The following is a 13,693-nucleotide window of genomic DNA, read 5'->3' as shown; positions in this document are numbered from 1 at the left end:
ATCAATGCCTTGGAATTTCTTCTTGTTTTCAAACTCTAAGCCACGTTGAGCAATTTTAACAAATTCTATTTCAGGAATATTAACTCGACATCTATGCCTCATTTTTTTGAAACGATTAATAAAACTTTCAACGGACTCACCTGACTGCTGAACCATGCGAGATAGTTCGGCGACACATACCTCGGGCTCAGTTCGATAGAACTGAGCATGAAATAATTGTTCCATGCGACCCCAGCTTCTGATAGATTCAGGTTGTAATGTCGTATACCATGTGAAAGCCGGTCCAGTTAGTGATCCGGGGAATAAACGTAAACGAAGCATATCGAAGTCCTGCTCCGCACTAATCCCGCTGCATTGGAATGAAAATCGGGCAACGTGCTCGATGGTAGATTGTCCACTTTCACCTGAAAATAAAGAAAAATCTAGAATTCTAAAATTGTGAGGAAATGGGTAGCGCTGGTCGTATTCCCTAGGGTAGGCTTTCTGAAACTTCGGGCGGTACACTTCACGGACCGTAGGTCCATAAATTTCTTTCACGATGTTCCGAATACTTTGTCTATCCTCTGCTTCATTACATATTTCGCTCCTCACACTTGAAACACGAGATACGTTATTATTATCATGAGAATTCTCACGAATATTTTCACGAGTATATTCGTGGGTATGATCACGGTCTTGATTTCTCCATGTGCCCCCCGAACCACGGGCATTGTTGTCACCATAGTGCTTCGAGTGGGTATTAGGTCCGGTGTTTGACCTGAAATGAGGTGCATTTGGGGGTATTGAAAATTGTTCTGAGGTTATTCGATCTCCTCGCTCATTGAATCTCATGTTTTCCTCACGACTAGGCGGTGGCCTATATCGATCGCCTTGGGGAGTGCCTTCCCTCGTGTTATCTGAAACATTATGAGAATTCAAATTTTTAGCATAAATTTTAGCACACCTATCCAGGATTCTATTAATCTCATCAGTGAGATTATTAATCCTGTTTTCCAAATTGGGTTGTCTACAAGCTTGCACCATCTCGGCCACAAGCCTTTCTAGGTTGCGCATATGGGCCTCTTGTCGCGCAAAAAAATGTATTGAAGTCTGGTTGAGGCGTTGATGTCCGATGAACATCTTCTAAATGCGTCACGGTTTCGGCAATGTAACCTTCGGGTACACATTTGCGTCAACGTTTTCGTCTTGGCTCCTATTCTGATTTTCATCAGACTCTGGAATGGGTAATTCCCGACCTGTGTTTTTCTTTGGTGGCATTGTAAACAACAAATAATATTTAAGAGAGTTTGAAAATAAAACACTAAAGTAGAATAGCACGGCAATAAAATACCACATAAATACACTACCAAAATAATTAACCTTTGGTTAAATAATTTAGTAATGGAAAAAAATTTAAGCCTAAAAATAGGAAAAAATTTGGTGAAAATTCTTCAGTACTAGAAAAAAAAAACTGTTTTTAGGTCCCACTAGGCGTGCCAAAAATTGTTGGCGATATTTTCGAAATATCCCAATTTTCAACCTTGATACGCGTTTGCGGGGATTAAAATTGGTAAAAATAATACGGGCGTGCCAGAGAAGCTAGTTCTCAAAGGGTAAAACGGTAATTGAATGAAGTAAACAAATAAAATGCGCCTAAATTACTTGAATTCTAAACGAAAAGCGATTGACGACCGTTACAAGGACTGAAAATAAAAACAACGGTCTTGGGCCACGACGTTACTTGACAGGTCGGTCGGAAAAACAAATTTTAAGATAAGTACTAAAATAAAGGCAATAAAACAACACAAAGATATAAATTTTTTAACTTTCTTTTATATTTTTATTGATTTTGTAAATATTTTCCAATATTTTTTGTATTACAAATAATAATAAAGCATGAAAATTACAACTTAAAAGAAATAATAACTTTAAAGCTAGAAATATAAATAAGTCACAAAAACAAATATGTACGGGATGAAATAAAATTAACCGATCTCTTTGATGTCGTTGGGATGCGTGAAATTGAGGATTGGACCTCCAGAAAATCGGCTCGGGGGCTGTTGCGTTGTCCGGGTAGTGCTGGGCGAATTTGAAGTAATTCGGAGAGTTCAGAGACTTGAGCAGAAATTTACCACCAAGTCAACAGTAAAATGGGACTAAATTGATGCTTTTGTGGGACTTTCGGGCTCAATTTCGGGAGCTATAGAGGTCGGATTATAGCGACACGAAGGCTAGTCTTTAAAGTTAGTGTGCGAAGGAAGGGTTTAGAACTGAAATTTCAGAAAAAGATCGAGTAAATGAGTCGGAATAAATTATTGAAAATTGGGCGACAGAATAATTGTTTGATGGTTGAAAAAACCAAAAGCTTGATTCTGTTTCATGGAGGGTACTTTAGGGGCGATTTAGAAGGCTATAGGATGTCGTGTTTTACGAAATAAAAATTGAGAGTTCTAGAATTGATGTCAATAAAGAGATTAAAATTAATTTGGGCTAAAACGATCAGCTAACGAACTCTAAATAAAATTTGGAAAACGGCTCACCAGAAAGGTTGTTTGATGAATTTTTCAATGATGAAAAACTCAAAAGCTTGTTTCTGGGTCTTTTTAATTGATTGAGATCAATAAAAAGTTCCCAAATATGATTTGGAATAGGTGTGTAAACTAAGAATGACTCGAAAATGGGGTTTCGGAGATCTTGGTTTCACGGAAAATGCTTGAAGCTTTGAAGAACTTAACAATGACGAAATTTGATTTAGACTAAGAAAGCTTGAACCGAGGATTGGGTAATAATTTTACTGACTTAACTAAGAGATTGCAAGAAACGATTTGAGAATTAGTTGATTAAACTAAGAGAATTTCGGATTTGAAGTTTCTGAAAATTGAAAGCTTTTCTGAGGAACTGAAGATTAACGAACTAATTCTGGGAATTGAGACCTTGTTTAGACTAATTAGATGCTAAAGAACGATTTCTACGAATCTAAGGATTGATAAAGAGGCCGATTTTGGCAGAGAATTTGAGAGAAAAATTTGGATTGTCTGTGTTTGATTGATTTTTGAATGGGTTTGATTGATTTTTGAGTGGGGATTGGAATGAAGGATTTGAGCTCTATTTATAGGATGTTGAGCAACAAATCCCATGTTAGTGGCCCTTATTTTTCTCAAACATGATCCCACTACCTTCCCATGAGTTAAAGAAAGAAAATGGGTGAGCGGGGAGTTGGAAATATGGAGGTAATGCCGTTGAATATGTCCTGGGATGTGAAGACAAGTTCAAACCCGTTTTTTCTGCACTACTTCTCTTTGAAAAATTCTACCGGCTTCGTTTTAGCTCCGTTTTGCTCCGTTTTTGACATTCCGGAAAGCTAACATCCCGAGCTTTCTGAAAAAATAATAGTTGTCTGATATCTTGCTATTTCGGGGTCCGTTTTCATCGTCGAAGTTGTTGGACGGGTTACTGAAAAAATGGTGCAAATTTGCCCCTGATTTTTATTATTTCTTTTTCTTTTCTTTTTTATAATCATCTTTTGATATTATTTTCTATTTTTTATTACATTTTTATTTTGTTGCAAAATGAATTAAAAAAAAACTATAGAGTAAAATTATAACCTATGCTAAAAATACAAAAATTAAATTAGCCCCCAACAATAACTAATATAAATTTGAAGATACTATATTAAATACTAAAAAAACAAAATTGAAATTGAAGACGATAGATAATAAAATTGATTTGGAACAATTGGTAAACTGATTTATTATGTTGGAACAATATAAGTATTATACTGGAATAATATAACTATTTTATTGGAAAAATTGGTACGCTGGTTTATTCTGTTGGAACAATATAAGTATTATGTTGAAACAAATGGTACACTGATTTGGAATAATTTCGTACACTGTCGGAACAATGTAAGTCGGATGAAAAATTTATTCAGAAAATTATCAAAAAATTCTAAAACATGTAAAACATCATTTTAAGAAACTTTAATTCTTGGATCAAAGTGAGATTCCTTACGGTTTTGATCCAACAAGCCGATATCGGGGGCTTCAAATTGAGATGATATTGAAGGAGAAGAAAACGGCTGCTCGATAGAGGCTTAGTTAAAAGATCGGCAACCTGATCATCAGTGGGAGTGAAACAAACAAAGAGTAACCCATTAGCAATCTTCTCACAAACAAAATGATAATCTAACTCAATGCGTTTTGTACGAGTATGAAACACGGGATTAATGGTGAGATAAATGGCTCCAACATTGTCGCACCATAACTAAATTAGACGAGGAATGGGAAACTGAAAAGGAGAGATTTAATCCATAGAAGTTCAGATGTGGCATTGGCCACCTCATTGTATTCCTTTTTAGTTGAAGACCGAGCAATTGTAAGTTGTTTCCGGGTATGCTAAGAGATAAGGTTAGTGCTAAGAAAAACACAAAACGCGCCGGTAGAGCGACGATCATCAGGGCAACCACCATAGTCACTATCAGAATAAAAATGAATATTATGAATGGGTTGAGAGGAGAAAGAAATGCCATGAGTGCGTGTCTCATGAATATATGAAATGACAATTTTACCCATTTACAATGCTTGTCCGTCGGACCATGAAAAAACTGACATAGTTTATTGATAGAGAATGCAATGTCAGGGTGAGTGAGTATGAGATATTGTAGTGCTCCAACAATGCTTCGATATTCATCCCTAGATGTCAGTAGAGTACCATATTCCCAAAATGTGTTTGGTGTTGTGGCCATAGGGGTGGAGCATGGTTTGCAATCTTCCATTTTGATTCTGGTAATTATGTCACTTGCATATTTAGCCTGAGACAAATGAATGCCTTGAGTACTGTACGTGATCTTGATAGGGATCAAAAACCCCTATCTTTGGGTACGATTTTAAGACGGTTTTAGTTTACTTTTTGCCAATAAGCGAGCAATTCTCGCATTTATATGCATTTGTGTGTGTTAGTTAGAATTTGTATATGTTTTATTTACTTTTGTGGTTTAAACTCGTTTTCTTATCATTTTTGGGCGAATATGGCCACGATCATGTACGCCAACTTTCAATTATCTTTTATGGCTAATTGATCCACCAAAAGTCGCACCAAATGGAGTATTTACTCAAAACAAGCGATTGGTGGGTCAATTTAGCCCCAGAACTAATATCGTTTGGAGTTTGTGTGCGTGTGAAGGTCAAAACAGGAACGAGTTCGGGCGAAAATTGCGTCGCCGGGACACCTTATAGTCATGCAGGGCGTCTGGGCATGTTTGCTCATTGAAAACTGGCCTTTGGGAAAGTTAAAATGCGTTTATATTTATACCATTTGATAAATAGTATAAGCGCATCTCCAAGAGACTCTTAGTACAATCTCTAAAAATAATATAAATAATTGACTCTTAGTGATTTAAGAGTGACTAAGATATATCATTAGGGGCGGAACCAGGGGGTTGGGATGGGCTCGAGCCCCGGCAGGCCGCCGGAGAATGGAGAAATTTTTTTTTAGTAATGGTTGTTGGTCCCATGTAACGTAGTAGGATTAGTTCCAAGGGGGGGTTAGGAACTAATATAACTTTTTCTCTTAATAATGCTAACTTAATTAAATGTTTGATGATTTAACTCAGCTTTTAAGTCAGCAAGGTTGAATGAGATGTGAGACAGCTTTAATCAGAAACTGACCAGAGCTGTTCCAGTTATGAGTTGAGAAGTAACATTTTAGGTCAGCTTCCAACTCAGCACTCTGATTGCTCAACGTCGGTTTGTACAAATTATTTACTGAGCAATTTAAGCAAGCAACACATACATATACATATATATCAAGAGAAAGGGTTAGAGATTACTCAGCAGACTTATCCTGGTTCAGCCTCACCGCCTACGTCCAGTCCCCAGAATCCCTCCGGGATTTTTCAATCCACTACTGAGCTCTTTAAAGGTAGAGCACAAACCGTTTACAATAGCAACTGAGTATGCAAGAGTACCATCCTCTATTCGTCTACTCAATCCTATCAACCACTGAACACTATAACCGAATGCTGAGATTTTCTCTACCACTGAGTACTATAACCGAGTACTCATCTTCACTCTTCTAACCTTTACAATTGATACAAGATTGTTCTCACAAAATGAAGAACACTTTAGATGAATACAATTCACTCTAGACTTTTACACAATGATTGGAATTGGGTGTAAGAACTTGCTTTTTCTATTCAGGCAGCTTCTCTTTTGGATTTTTGACTTAGTGAAGATTTTGCTTGTCTGTTTCTCTCTTGTATGTTCGACAATGATCCAAGTGATGAACTTGTCCATTTATAGTGAATTCTGAAGCTTCAATGATTTGAAAATCCGACATAGCCGTTGAGAAGAACGGTCTTCTACGTCATTATGTGGTCAACTTCTAGAATTGCAGGCCAATCCTGTCTTCTGATTTGCGCAAGAGCTAGGCTTGCCAGTTTCATCTTCTTGCGCTAGGTTCGTCTTCTAGCGTTAGGTTTGTCTTCTTGCCAAATGCCAGATGGTCCATACGTCTCGAAAAGGTCCTTGAAACGGATTTCCGAGACTTCTGAAATGTGTCAGATTTTGTCTCACAAGTTGACGGATAATTGGACGCTGACTTGATTATCACTCAGCTTGACTTAGCGGCGTCTTAAATCTTGCTCAGCTTGACTTCGCAGCTTCGCCTTCAAGCTTTCCTGAAGAAGACATTTCTTTTGTAACGCTGAGTTGTGTTCCACTCCGCTTCTGCTGTGTGCCTTGCTCATACTGACTTTGTTCTATCTTTCTTTTATGGACTTTAACTTCCTGTTCTCATTAGTTAATATGCTCAACATTGAACAAACACATTAGTACAATTAAATCAAAGCACTTAAATTTAATTGCTTTAATCATGGGATTAACTTAAATAATTTTGTCAAATCAAAATCATGTGGAAAGGTGTTTAAACAAACTCCCCAATTTTGATGTTGGCAAAAGTATTTAATCAAGGAACTCAGTGTTGAGCATCCCTCATGATTTTTGACCTTTTTATTCTTCTGAGATTACTCCCCCGTAAGGGTTGCATCTGTTGACTTAGTTCAACTCTAGACCTTCTAAGATCTAATTCAGGTATTAGAGTTGGGTTCTGGTATCAGAATTAGATTATCAGAATTAGATTCAAATATCAGAGTTGAGGTATACTGAGTGTATTTTATTTGATAAATTTTATGTTCACAAGTTTTAAGTTGTTGTTCAATGAGTTTTTTGTGAGACAGATCAACATATAAACACAGCAAGTAAGCATCGCATATATAAAGACAGTATGGTTGTTGTTCAATGAGTTTGTTGTGAGACAGATCATCATATAAACACAGCAAGTAAGCATCGCATATATAAAGACAGTATGGATAAAAGATGCTTATATTTAGAAGTACTCAGCTCAACAAGAACATGCCATAAAAACATAAGTTACAAGCTAAGACTATAGACTATTGCTAGTTCTATTTCTTGATATTGGCTTGAACTTGATTTGACTTGAGTTCGGTTTGGCTCGGCTTGACTGTTCGTTATTGCTGAGTATGGGTGCTCGGGACAGCAGAAGTTGAGCCAAGAGGCTTCTGCTGAGTTCCGGCAGCTGGCTGTTTATCCTTCGCTTTCTCCCCCGATTTCTGCTGAGTTCCGGCAGCTTGCTTAGCTTGATCTTTCTCCCCCATTTTGCTAGCATCATTCGATTGAAGGGGAGGAGCAAGGAACTGCCCTTATTGAACAGCACGAGTCAGTATGGATGAATAGTGTTGCATGTGACCCGTACTTTCCCTAAGACCCTTAAAGACCTGCACGCCATCGGCCATACTTGAAGCGGGGATCTTAATGTTCGCGCTGAGCATACTGAGTAAATACTCAAAAGATTTCCTAATCCAAGTAATAGAGTCGGTCATTCGTGCATAGGATTGATGGTACATCCTGAGCATCGCAGTATCATACGAATGACGTTGAGCATTGATGTGCCGGACATGCGCAAGTGTTGACCTGGTGCAGTGTAGAATGTCATTAGTCTTGACCTGGTCAGTATCCATTTCCTCTTTGCTTAAGTTGAGTAAGCATATAGCTTCTCCAATTTGTTCTATGGAGCATTGAGAAGAGGAGGATATAAGTTCACGAGCCCCGGTTAGCTCGGCAGTCAGCTGGGTAAAGTGCTAAGTGACCTCAGCAGAAGTGGCGGATGATGCGTTTGTAGCAATCAGGGCGTTGATCTTCCCTTCGATTGAGTTCATATGGTTAACCATCATCAGCTGAAGTTCGGCCAGCTTGACTATAAATTCTTGCTTGGGCTGCTGAGAGACTAGTGAAGTCATAACACTCATCAGCTCCTTGAGACCTTTGAGTTCGGTCAAAAGTTGCATGACGGGGGAGAATTGAGTTGGCTCAGCAAGAATGGACCCAGCAGCATCGGCTTGAGACTGATGTATCTCTTGAAGTAGAGTTTGTGACTACAAGAAAAATGGGATTTAATGATAGGAAAACCCATCATTAAAAATCTAATTCCACTCATTATAGGTTTTTAATGAGCGGAATTTTCCCCTTGAGGAAGCCCTTCTTACTAAAAGTATTAATGAGCGGAATCAATCCGTTCATTATTAACTTATAATGAGTGTACATTTACTCTCACTAGAAACTATGTATAATGATTAAATCTACCCTCATTAGAAGTATTTTTAATGATTCAAAATACACTCATTAGAAATATTTATAATAACTGAAAATACGCTCATTAGAAATATTTATAATGATTAAAATTTATATTAATAAAAATATTTATATTGTTTTGGATTGAAGAGAGCTACTCTAAATCGAATCAAATCACATATCCAATCTAAATCGAATTCAATCCCATTTTCATTTCCAGTTTAAGGAAAAAATAACAAATTTAAGGAATCTCACGCAAGTAATTTATAATTTAGTGACAACTCTATAAATCTCTTTGAGTTGAACAATTCTATAATCTCTCTATGTTGAGCAAGTGGAGCTGGACCAAGGCGGCAGATCAGCATCACCATGAAGATCGGTGGTCAATCACTCTACACCCAAGAGATGAATTCACTACAATATGACCATATCATCATCATAACCTGTTTCCAATTCCCCAAACTTCAGAGTACAATTAGAATTTTGAAGATATGATTTACTTCATAACAAGAAAACAAAAAGTCAATTCAACATACCTTATCGGGAGTTGTCCCCAAGTAATACTTGTTTGATAGCTTATCAGGAGTGGAAGTGAAACTGCAGAAGCTACATTTCTGTAAATGCTGAGCACAAATATAACACAAAGGGAAGTAATAGATTGAGCAACATGTTTTATAGAATTTTGGTCATATAAGGCATAGTAAAAGTTGCAAACATGTTCTCAAGATGGAAAACTTCAGAACATATTGAAAATCCAAAGTTTTACAGATGATTTTTAAGGTTCTGTGATTTTCTAAGAGATGCTTAGTATTATAGGCAAAAACTGAAGTTCAACCTAACGAGTGAACCATTACAATCAAGGGTCTAACAAGATTAACAGAGAAATGACACTCAAATAATGTTGTAGTATCAATAAGAAATGTTATGTTATTTTAAGCTTCTTGAATTTCGTGTCTTAGAACCAAGAACATAATCAAAATCCAAGGAAATTCTGCCACGGATTTTGGAACAACGTTTGTAAAGAAAGAGGAAGAAAGACAACACCTTGGAAAATCTGAATATGTAACATAGAAATACAGAACTGAATATGTCATTTTTTATCATTCTAGGCAATCATGAAAAATTAATTGTTAGATTGGAATGATCACCATCCAAATAAACTATGCCCGACTCTAGTTAACACAAAACTCAAAATGAACAACAAACATTTGAGGTAAGTACCACTTATCCAAGAAAGCTAGAAAGCAAAGAGTCAAGAAAGCATCTAGCAGGGTAAAGCCAATTGAGAGCATACCAAGTTTTTTGATATCTAAACTTCATAAGAGAACCCATCAGGTGTAGAAGAATCACCAGGGCCACCATTCGGTAGTCACAAACACCATAACATATAGTTCTGTAAAATAGATTAAAAAAAAGGGCGGCCCGGTCGCATTACGCGTCCCCGCTGAGCGAGGGTCCGGGGAGGGGTCCCACCACAAGGGTGTATTGGGGGCAAGCCTTCCCTTGCCAATTTAATTGGCAAGAGGCCGCTCCTAAGACTCGAACCCGTGACCTCTGGTCACACGACAACAACGTTTTACCGTTGCGCCAAGGCTCGCCCTCTTCTGTAAAATAGATTAAAAGAAAAAAAAACAGAGTGACCCAAATGAAGAAATCATTCACAAATCACACAAAATATGAACCCAAAAAGAAACTCAATATCACTTTAACATCAGATGCCATGAAATTAATTGTTCAAGATTGATGACATTCAATTTGCAAGTTGAAGCATTGTAACAATAGAAAATTATTACAGCCTAACAAAAGATCTGCATGCATCAAGATACATATATGGCACTGCTCAAGTGTATAAAAAACTGACCTGATACAGAGACCTCATTTTTCTAGGTAGGATTTGCCCTCTGTCTCTTCTTCCTTCTCTTCCTTTGATTTTTCGCACAATTTGAAATCTTTTCTTCTTCATGTTTCCTTTCTCATTAACAGTTATAAGAAATAACCTTAGTCTATCATAACAACATGTAATCAAAATAATAAAATCAGTTAAGATATCAACAAGAAAATAATTGATGCTTTCGACACAAGAACTGAACTTCTTTTGCCTTTCATGTTGTTCACCAATAGCAAAAGACCTGGAAGATGTAAATGAAACTGCTCTAGAACTAATTTATACAAGGTTTTCTCTAAAAGATATGTACTTCATGTGCCGTTTAGACCAACTACAACAATGCAGAAACTAAAGATCCAATAAGTATTTCTCAAGTCATGCATAGTAAGCAACTTCACCCTGTCTCACCAAAAGCAAATTAACAAAAAATTAACAATAGTGCCAGTCCAGATCCCTCTGCTATTGTAGTAGGACCACTAGATAAGAATTTTCAGCCAATGAAATTCCTTTAACATGATAAAATTAAAATAAGAAGTCTACCATGGGTCAACATTATGCCATGTTGAACCATAGGAATTAAATTGCTCTTTGCTAAAAACCTCAAGGGCGAATTTAGACCTTGTCCCATATAAACATGAAGGTAGGCAGATTCGTGTCTAATGATTTGATCATTGCAAGATCTAGTGAAATGAATACATACTAAGAATTTTGCTGAGGAATGAGACGTTATGAGTTACGAGTCTAAGAAATGACCAAACCGAAAGGGGATGCATGAACATCAGACAGGAGAATGAAAGAATGATCTTGTCACTTACTTTTGGTGCACCAATTCCATCTTGCTTGACTTCTAATACATGACCATGTTCAGTGGTAGAAGCAATAAGAAATCAATTGAGTGGACATGCATGGAATGTGCAAGCATATATTCACCAATAAGAAGTCAGTTATGCACATACTATATCGAAATCCTGCTCCCCTATGATATCCATGGCATCAAGACTGAGTAACGAGCATGGAATGGCAGGAAACGTTACATCAAACTGCAAATTGAAACAAAAAAAAGGATGAACCTTATTATAAATATAAGTTATATTACAAGGAGGACCTCTTCGTCCTGTCATCCATGGCCAGACCTTAAAGTACCACATGAAAGTGAGGGCTGGTCGAGGATATACTCTTGAGGAACTTAAGGCTGCAGGTATTCCAAAGAAGCTTCTTCCCACAATTGGTATATCTGTTGTAGAAAAAACCGCTCCCTGGAGAGCCGGCAATCCAATGTTCAGAGGCTGAAAACCTACAAGGCCAAGTTGGTTGTCTTCCCAAGATGTGCCCACAAATTTAAGGCTGGTGATTCTGCTCCTGAGGAACTTGGAACAGCAACTCATGTCCAAGGTGAATTCATGCCAATTGGACGTGAGAAGCCATCTGTGGAGCTTGTTAAGGTCACAGAAGAGATGAAATCATTCAAAGAATAGGACAAGCTGGATTTAGAGAGGACAAATGCAAGCCATGTTGATGTGAGGGTGAAGAGGGCAGCAGAGGCTGAGAAAGAGGAAAAGAAGTATGGATAAGGGCACGTTAAATTAAGAACAGGTATCAGGGTTGGCATTCCTGAAACTTTTGCTTGATTTCGATCACTAGAATTTCACAATACATTATTATTATCATCTTATATTGTGGGTTGATATTTGAGTATTTGATGTTTAAAAAAAAACATGAAACGAATTGAGAGCTGCTCTTGAAAAAGTTACTGATAGGACGGATCAGATCATAGCCTGTGTTTAAAGAAAATTAGCAACAAAACATTAACAATAGTTCCAGTCCATATGCTCTGTTATTGTAGTAAGACCACTAGGTAAGAGTTTTCAGCCAAGACCCATGGATAACCAGCCATTAAAGTAGAGTTGAGTCTATCACAAACTTCTCAAATGAAGTAAAAATTTGCTAATAATAACTATTAACTAATTATTTTTTCAAATTCATCCAAGTAACCCATATTAATTTAATAAAACCAAAGCAAAACTTCAAATCTATAAGTTACTGTTACTTTCTAATAAATAGCCAAACACATAGGAGATAACAATAAAGAACAGAGAAAAATGTGTATAATAGATCCCAACATTCATCTAAGGAACACCCAAAAAGGGAAGTTCTGAACTTCCACACAAACTGAGATCCACCCCAAATGGGTATAGATCTTGTAATTTGTACCATTAAGAGAGAAAAAGAAACATTACCTAGTAGTCATGAAGAGTATATGAAGGCCACAGTAGCTGGTCAGTGAGCTCACGATATTGAACAGGGGCCAGAGGAAATAGGAAAACCCCAACAACTTCTCCAAGGGATTTGGACTTGTCTTCTTAAGACGACGATGCCTATGGACTTGGAGCTTTCAGGCACTCATTGGGAGGAGTTGATTTCACAACCTTCAAGTCAATTACGACAAATTAATTATAAACACTTTTAAAAAGGAATAAAACCCTAAACCCTAAAGGCAAGTCTTCTTCGTTTCTGTTCACCTGAAAAAACCAGTAAAAGTCAGCGTTGAAGCTTCTTTTGAAGAAGGAAGAATGAAATTTCTGCTTCAAGTTGCTCAGTCGACCCAAGACTTCGAAGAAGGAGATCCGATTCGCCAAACTCAAGACATCACCTTAATGAAGTTTCAAGTTCAATGAAGCTTGGTTAGGGTTTCTAGAGAGAAAGATAGGTTTCTGAGTTAGGGATTGTGAAATGGATAGATGGGATTGAGGGATTTTGTTCATGTTTGTTTAATTGCTGCGATTAAGGGTTTTTTCTTCTTAATGTTAAAATTTTGCTCTGTTTTTTTTTTTGGGGGAAATGAAAATGATTGGAGGGAATCGTAAAAAAATGGCTCTAAAGTGAAATGAATAATGGCCATTTTTTTTGTTTTTGTATTAATGAGTGGAGTCTTAGTAAATTTAAGAAAAAAAAAATATTTCATTCATTAATAATAAGATTGTATAAATTCCACTCATTAAATATAGGAAGAGTATGTTTTTAATGAGTGTTTTTTCACCACTCATTAAATTTTGGTCATTAAAACCCTTTTTTCTTGTAGTGTGTGCAGATTGGATGATTCTTCTTCCTGACTCAGAAGTGTCCAAATAAGTGTGAGAATCATCAGTGTTGTGCTCAGTGGCCGTTTTCTGGTTAGCAGCAGGAA

The 13,693-nt window shown here is 37.0% G+C and overlaps 1 protein-coding gene across 19 annotated transcripts; it reads right to left on the bottom strand.

Moving 5' to 3' along the window:
• Nucleotides 1-8,772: 8,772 nt before the first annotated feature.
• On the bottom strand, nucleotides 8,773-13,334 carry LOC136235938 (uncharacterized). Of its 19 annotated transcripts, none has more exons than XM_066026035.1 (7): nucleotides 13,029-13,334; nucleotides 12,747-12,935; nucleotides 11,643-12,284; nucleotides 11,466-11,549; nucleotides 10,486-10,596; nucleotides 9,161-9,247; nucleotides 8,773-9,067 (listed from the first exon to the last, which is right to left on the bottom strand). In XM_066026035.1, the coding sequence occupies exons 3-7, from the start codon at nucleotides 11,892-11,894 to the stop codon at nucleotides 9,017-9,019; spliced, it is 585 nt and encodes a 194-aa protein (XP_065882107.1). In that variant the 5' UTR covers nucleotides 11,895-12,284; nucleotides 12,747-12,935; nucleotides 13,029-13,334; the 3' UTR covers nucleotides 8,773-9,016. The 19 variants fall into 19 exon arrangements, 9 of the variants coding, with proteins under 9 accessions (XP_065882107.1, XP_065882108.1, XP_065882109.1 ...); XM_066026036.1 differs by having other exon boundaries at nucleotides 11,685-12,284; XR_010691994.1 differs by having other exon boundaries at nucleotides 9,161-9,221; nucleotides 11,325-12,284.
• Between the last annotated feature and the right edge of the window lie 359 nt (nucleotides 13,335-13,693).

The sequence above is a fragment of the Euphorbia lathyris genome, chromosome 7 (genome assembly GCF_963576675.1).
Source record: "Euphorbia lathyris chromosome 7, ddEupLath1.1, whole genome shotgun sequence".
NCBI classification, from domain to species: domain Eukaryota; kingdom Viridiplantae; phylum Streptophyta; class Magnoliopsida; order Malpighiales; family Euphorbiaceae; genus Euphorbia; species Euphorbia lathyris.
Note: the sequence above shows the minus strand (reverse complement) of the source record. Positions and strands in the feature narration are given on the sequence as shown.

Bases quoted from the DNA above. Each gene is read 5' to 3' on its own strand.
- LOC136235938 (XM_066026031.1), bottom strand. From the start codon at position 11,894: ATGAGTTGCTGTTCCAAGTTCCTCAGGAGCAGAATCACCAGCCTTAAA. The intron at 10,597-11,465 runs GTATGTGCATAA...ACTGTTAATGAG, and splicing joins GGGAGCAGGATTTCGATATA to AAAGGAAACATGAAGAAGAA. The intron at 9,068-9,160 runs GTATGTTGAATT...AATTGGAAACAG, and splicing joins TGGGGACAACTCCCGATAAG to GTTATGATGATGATATGGTC.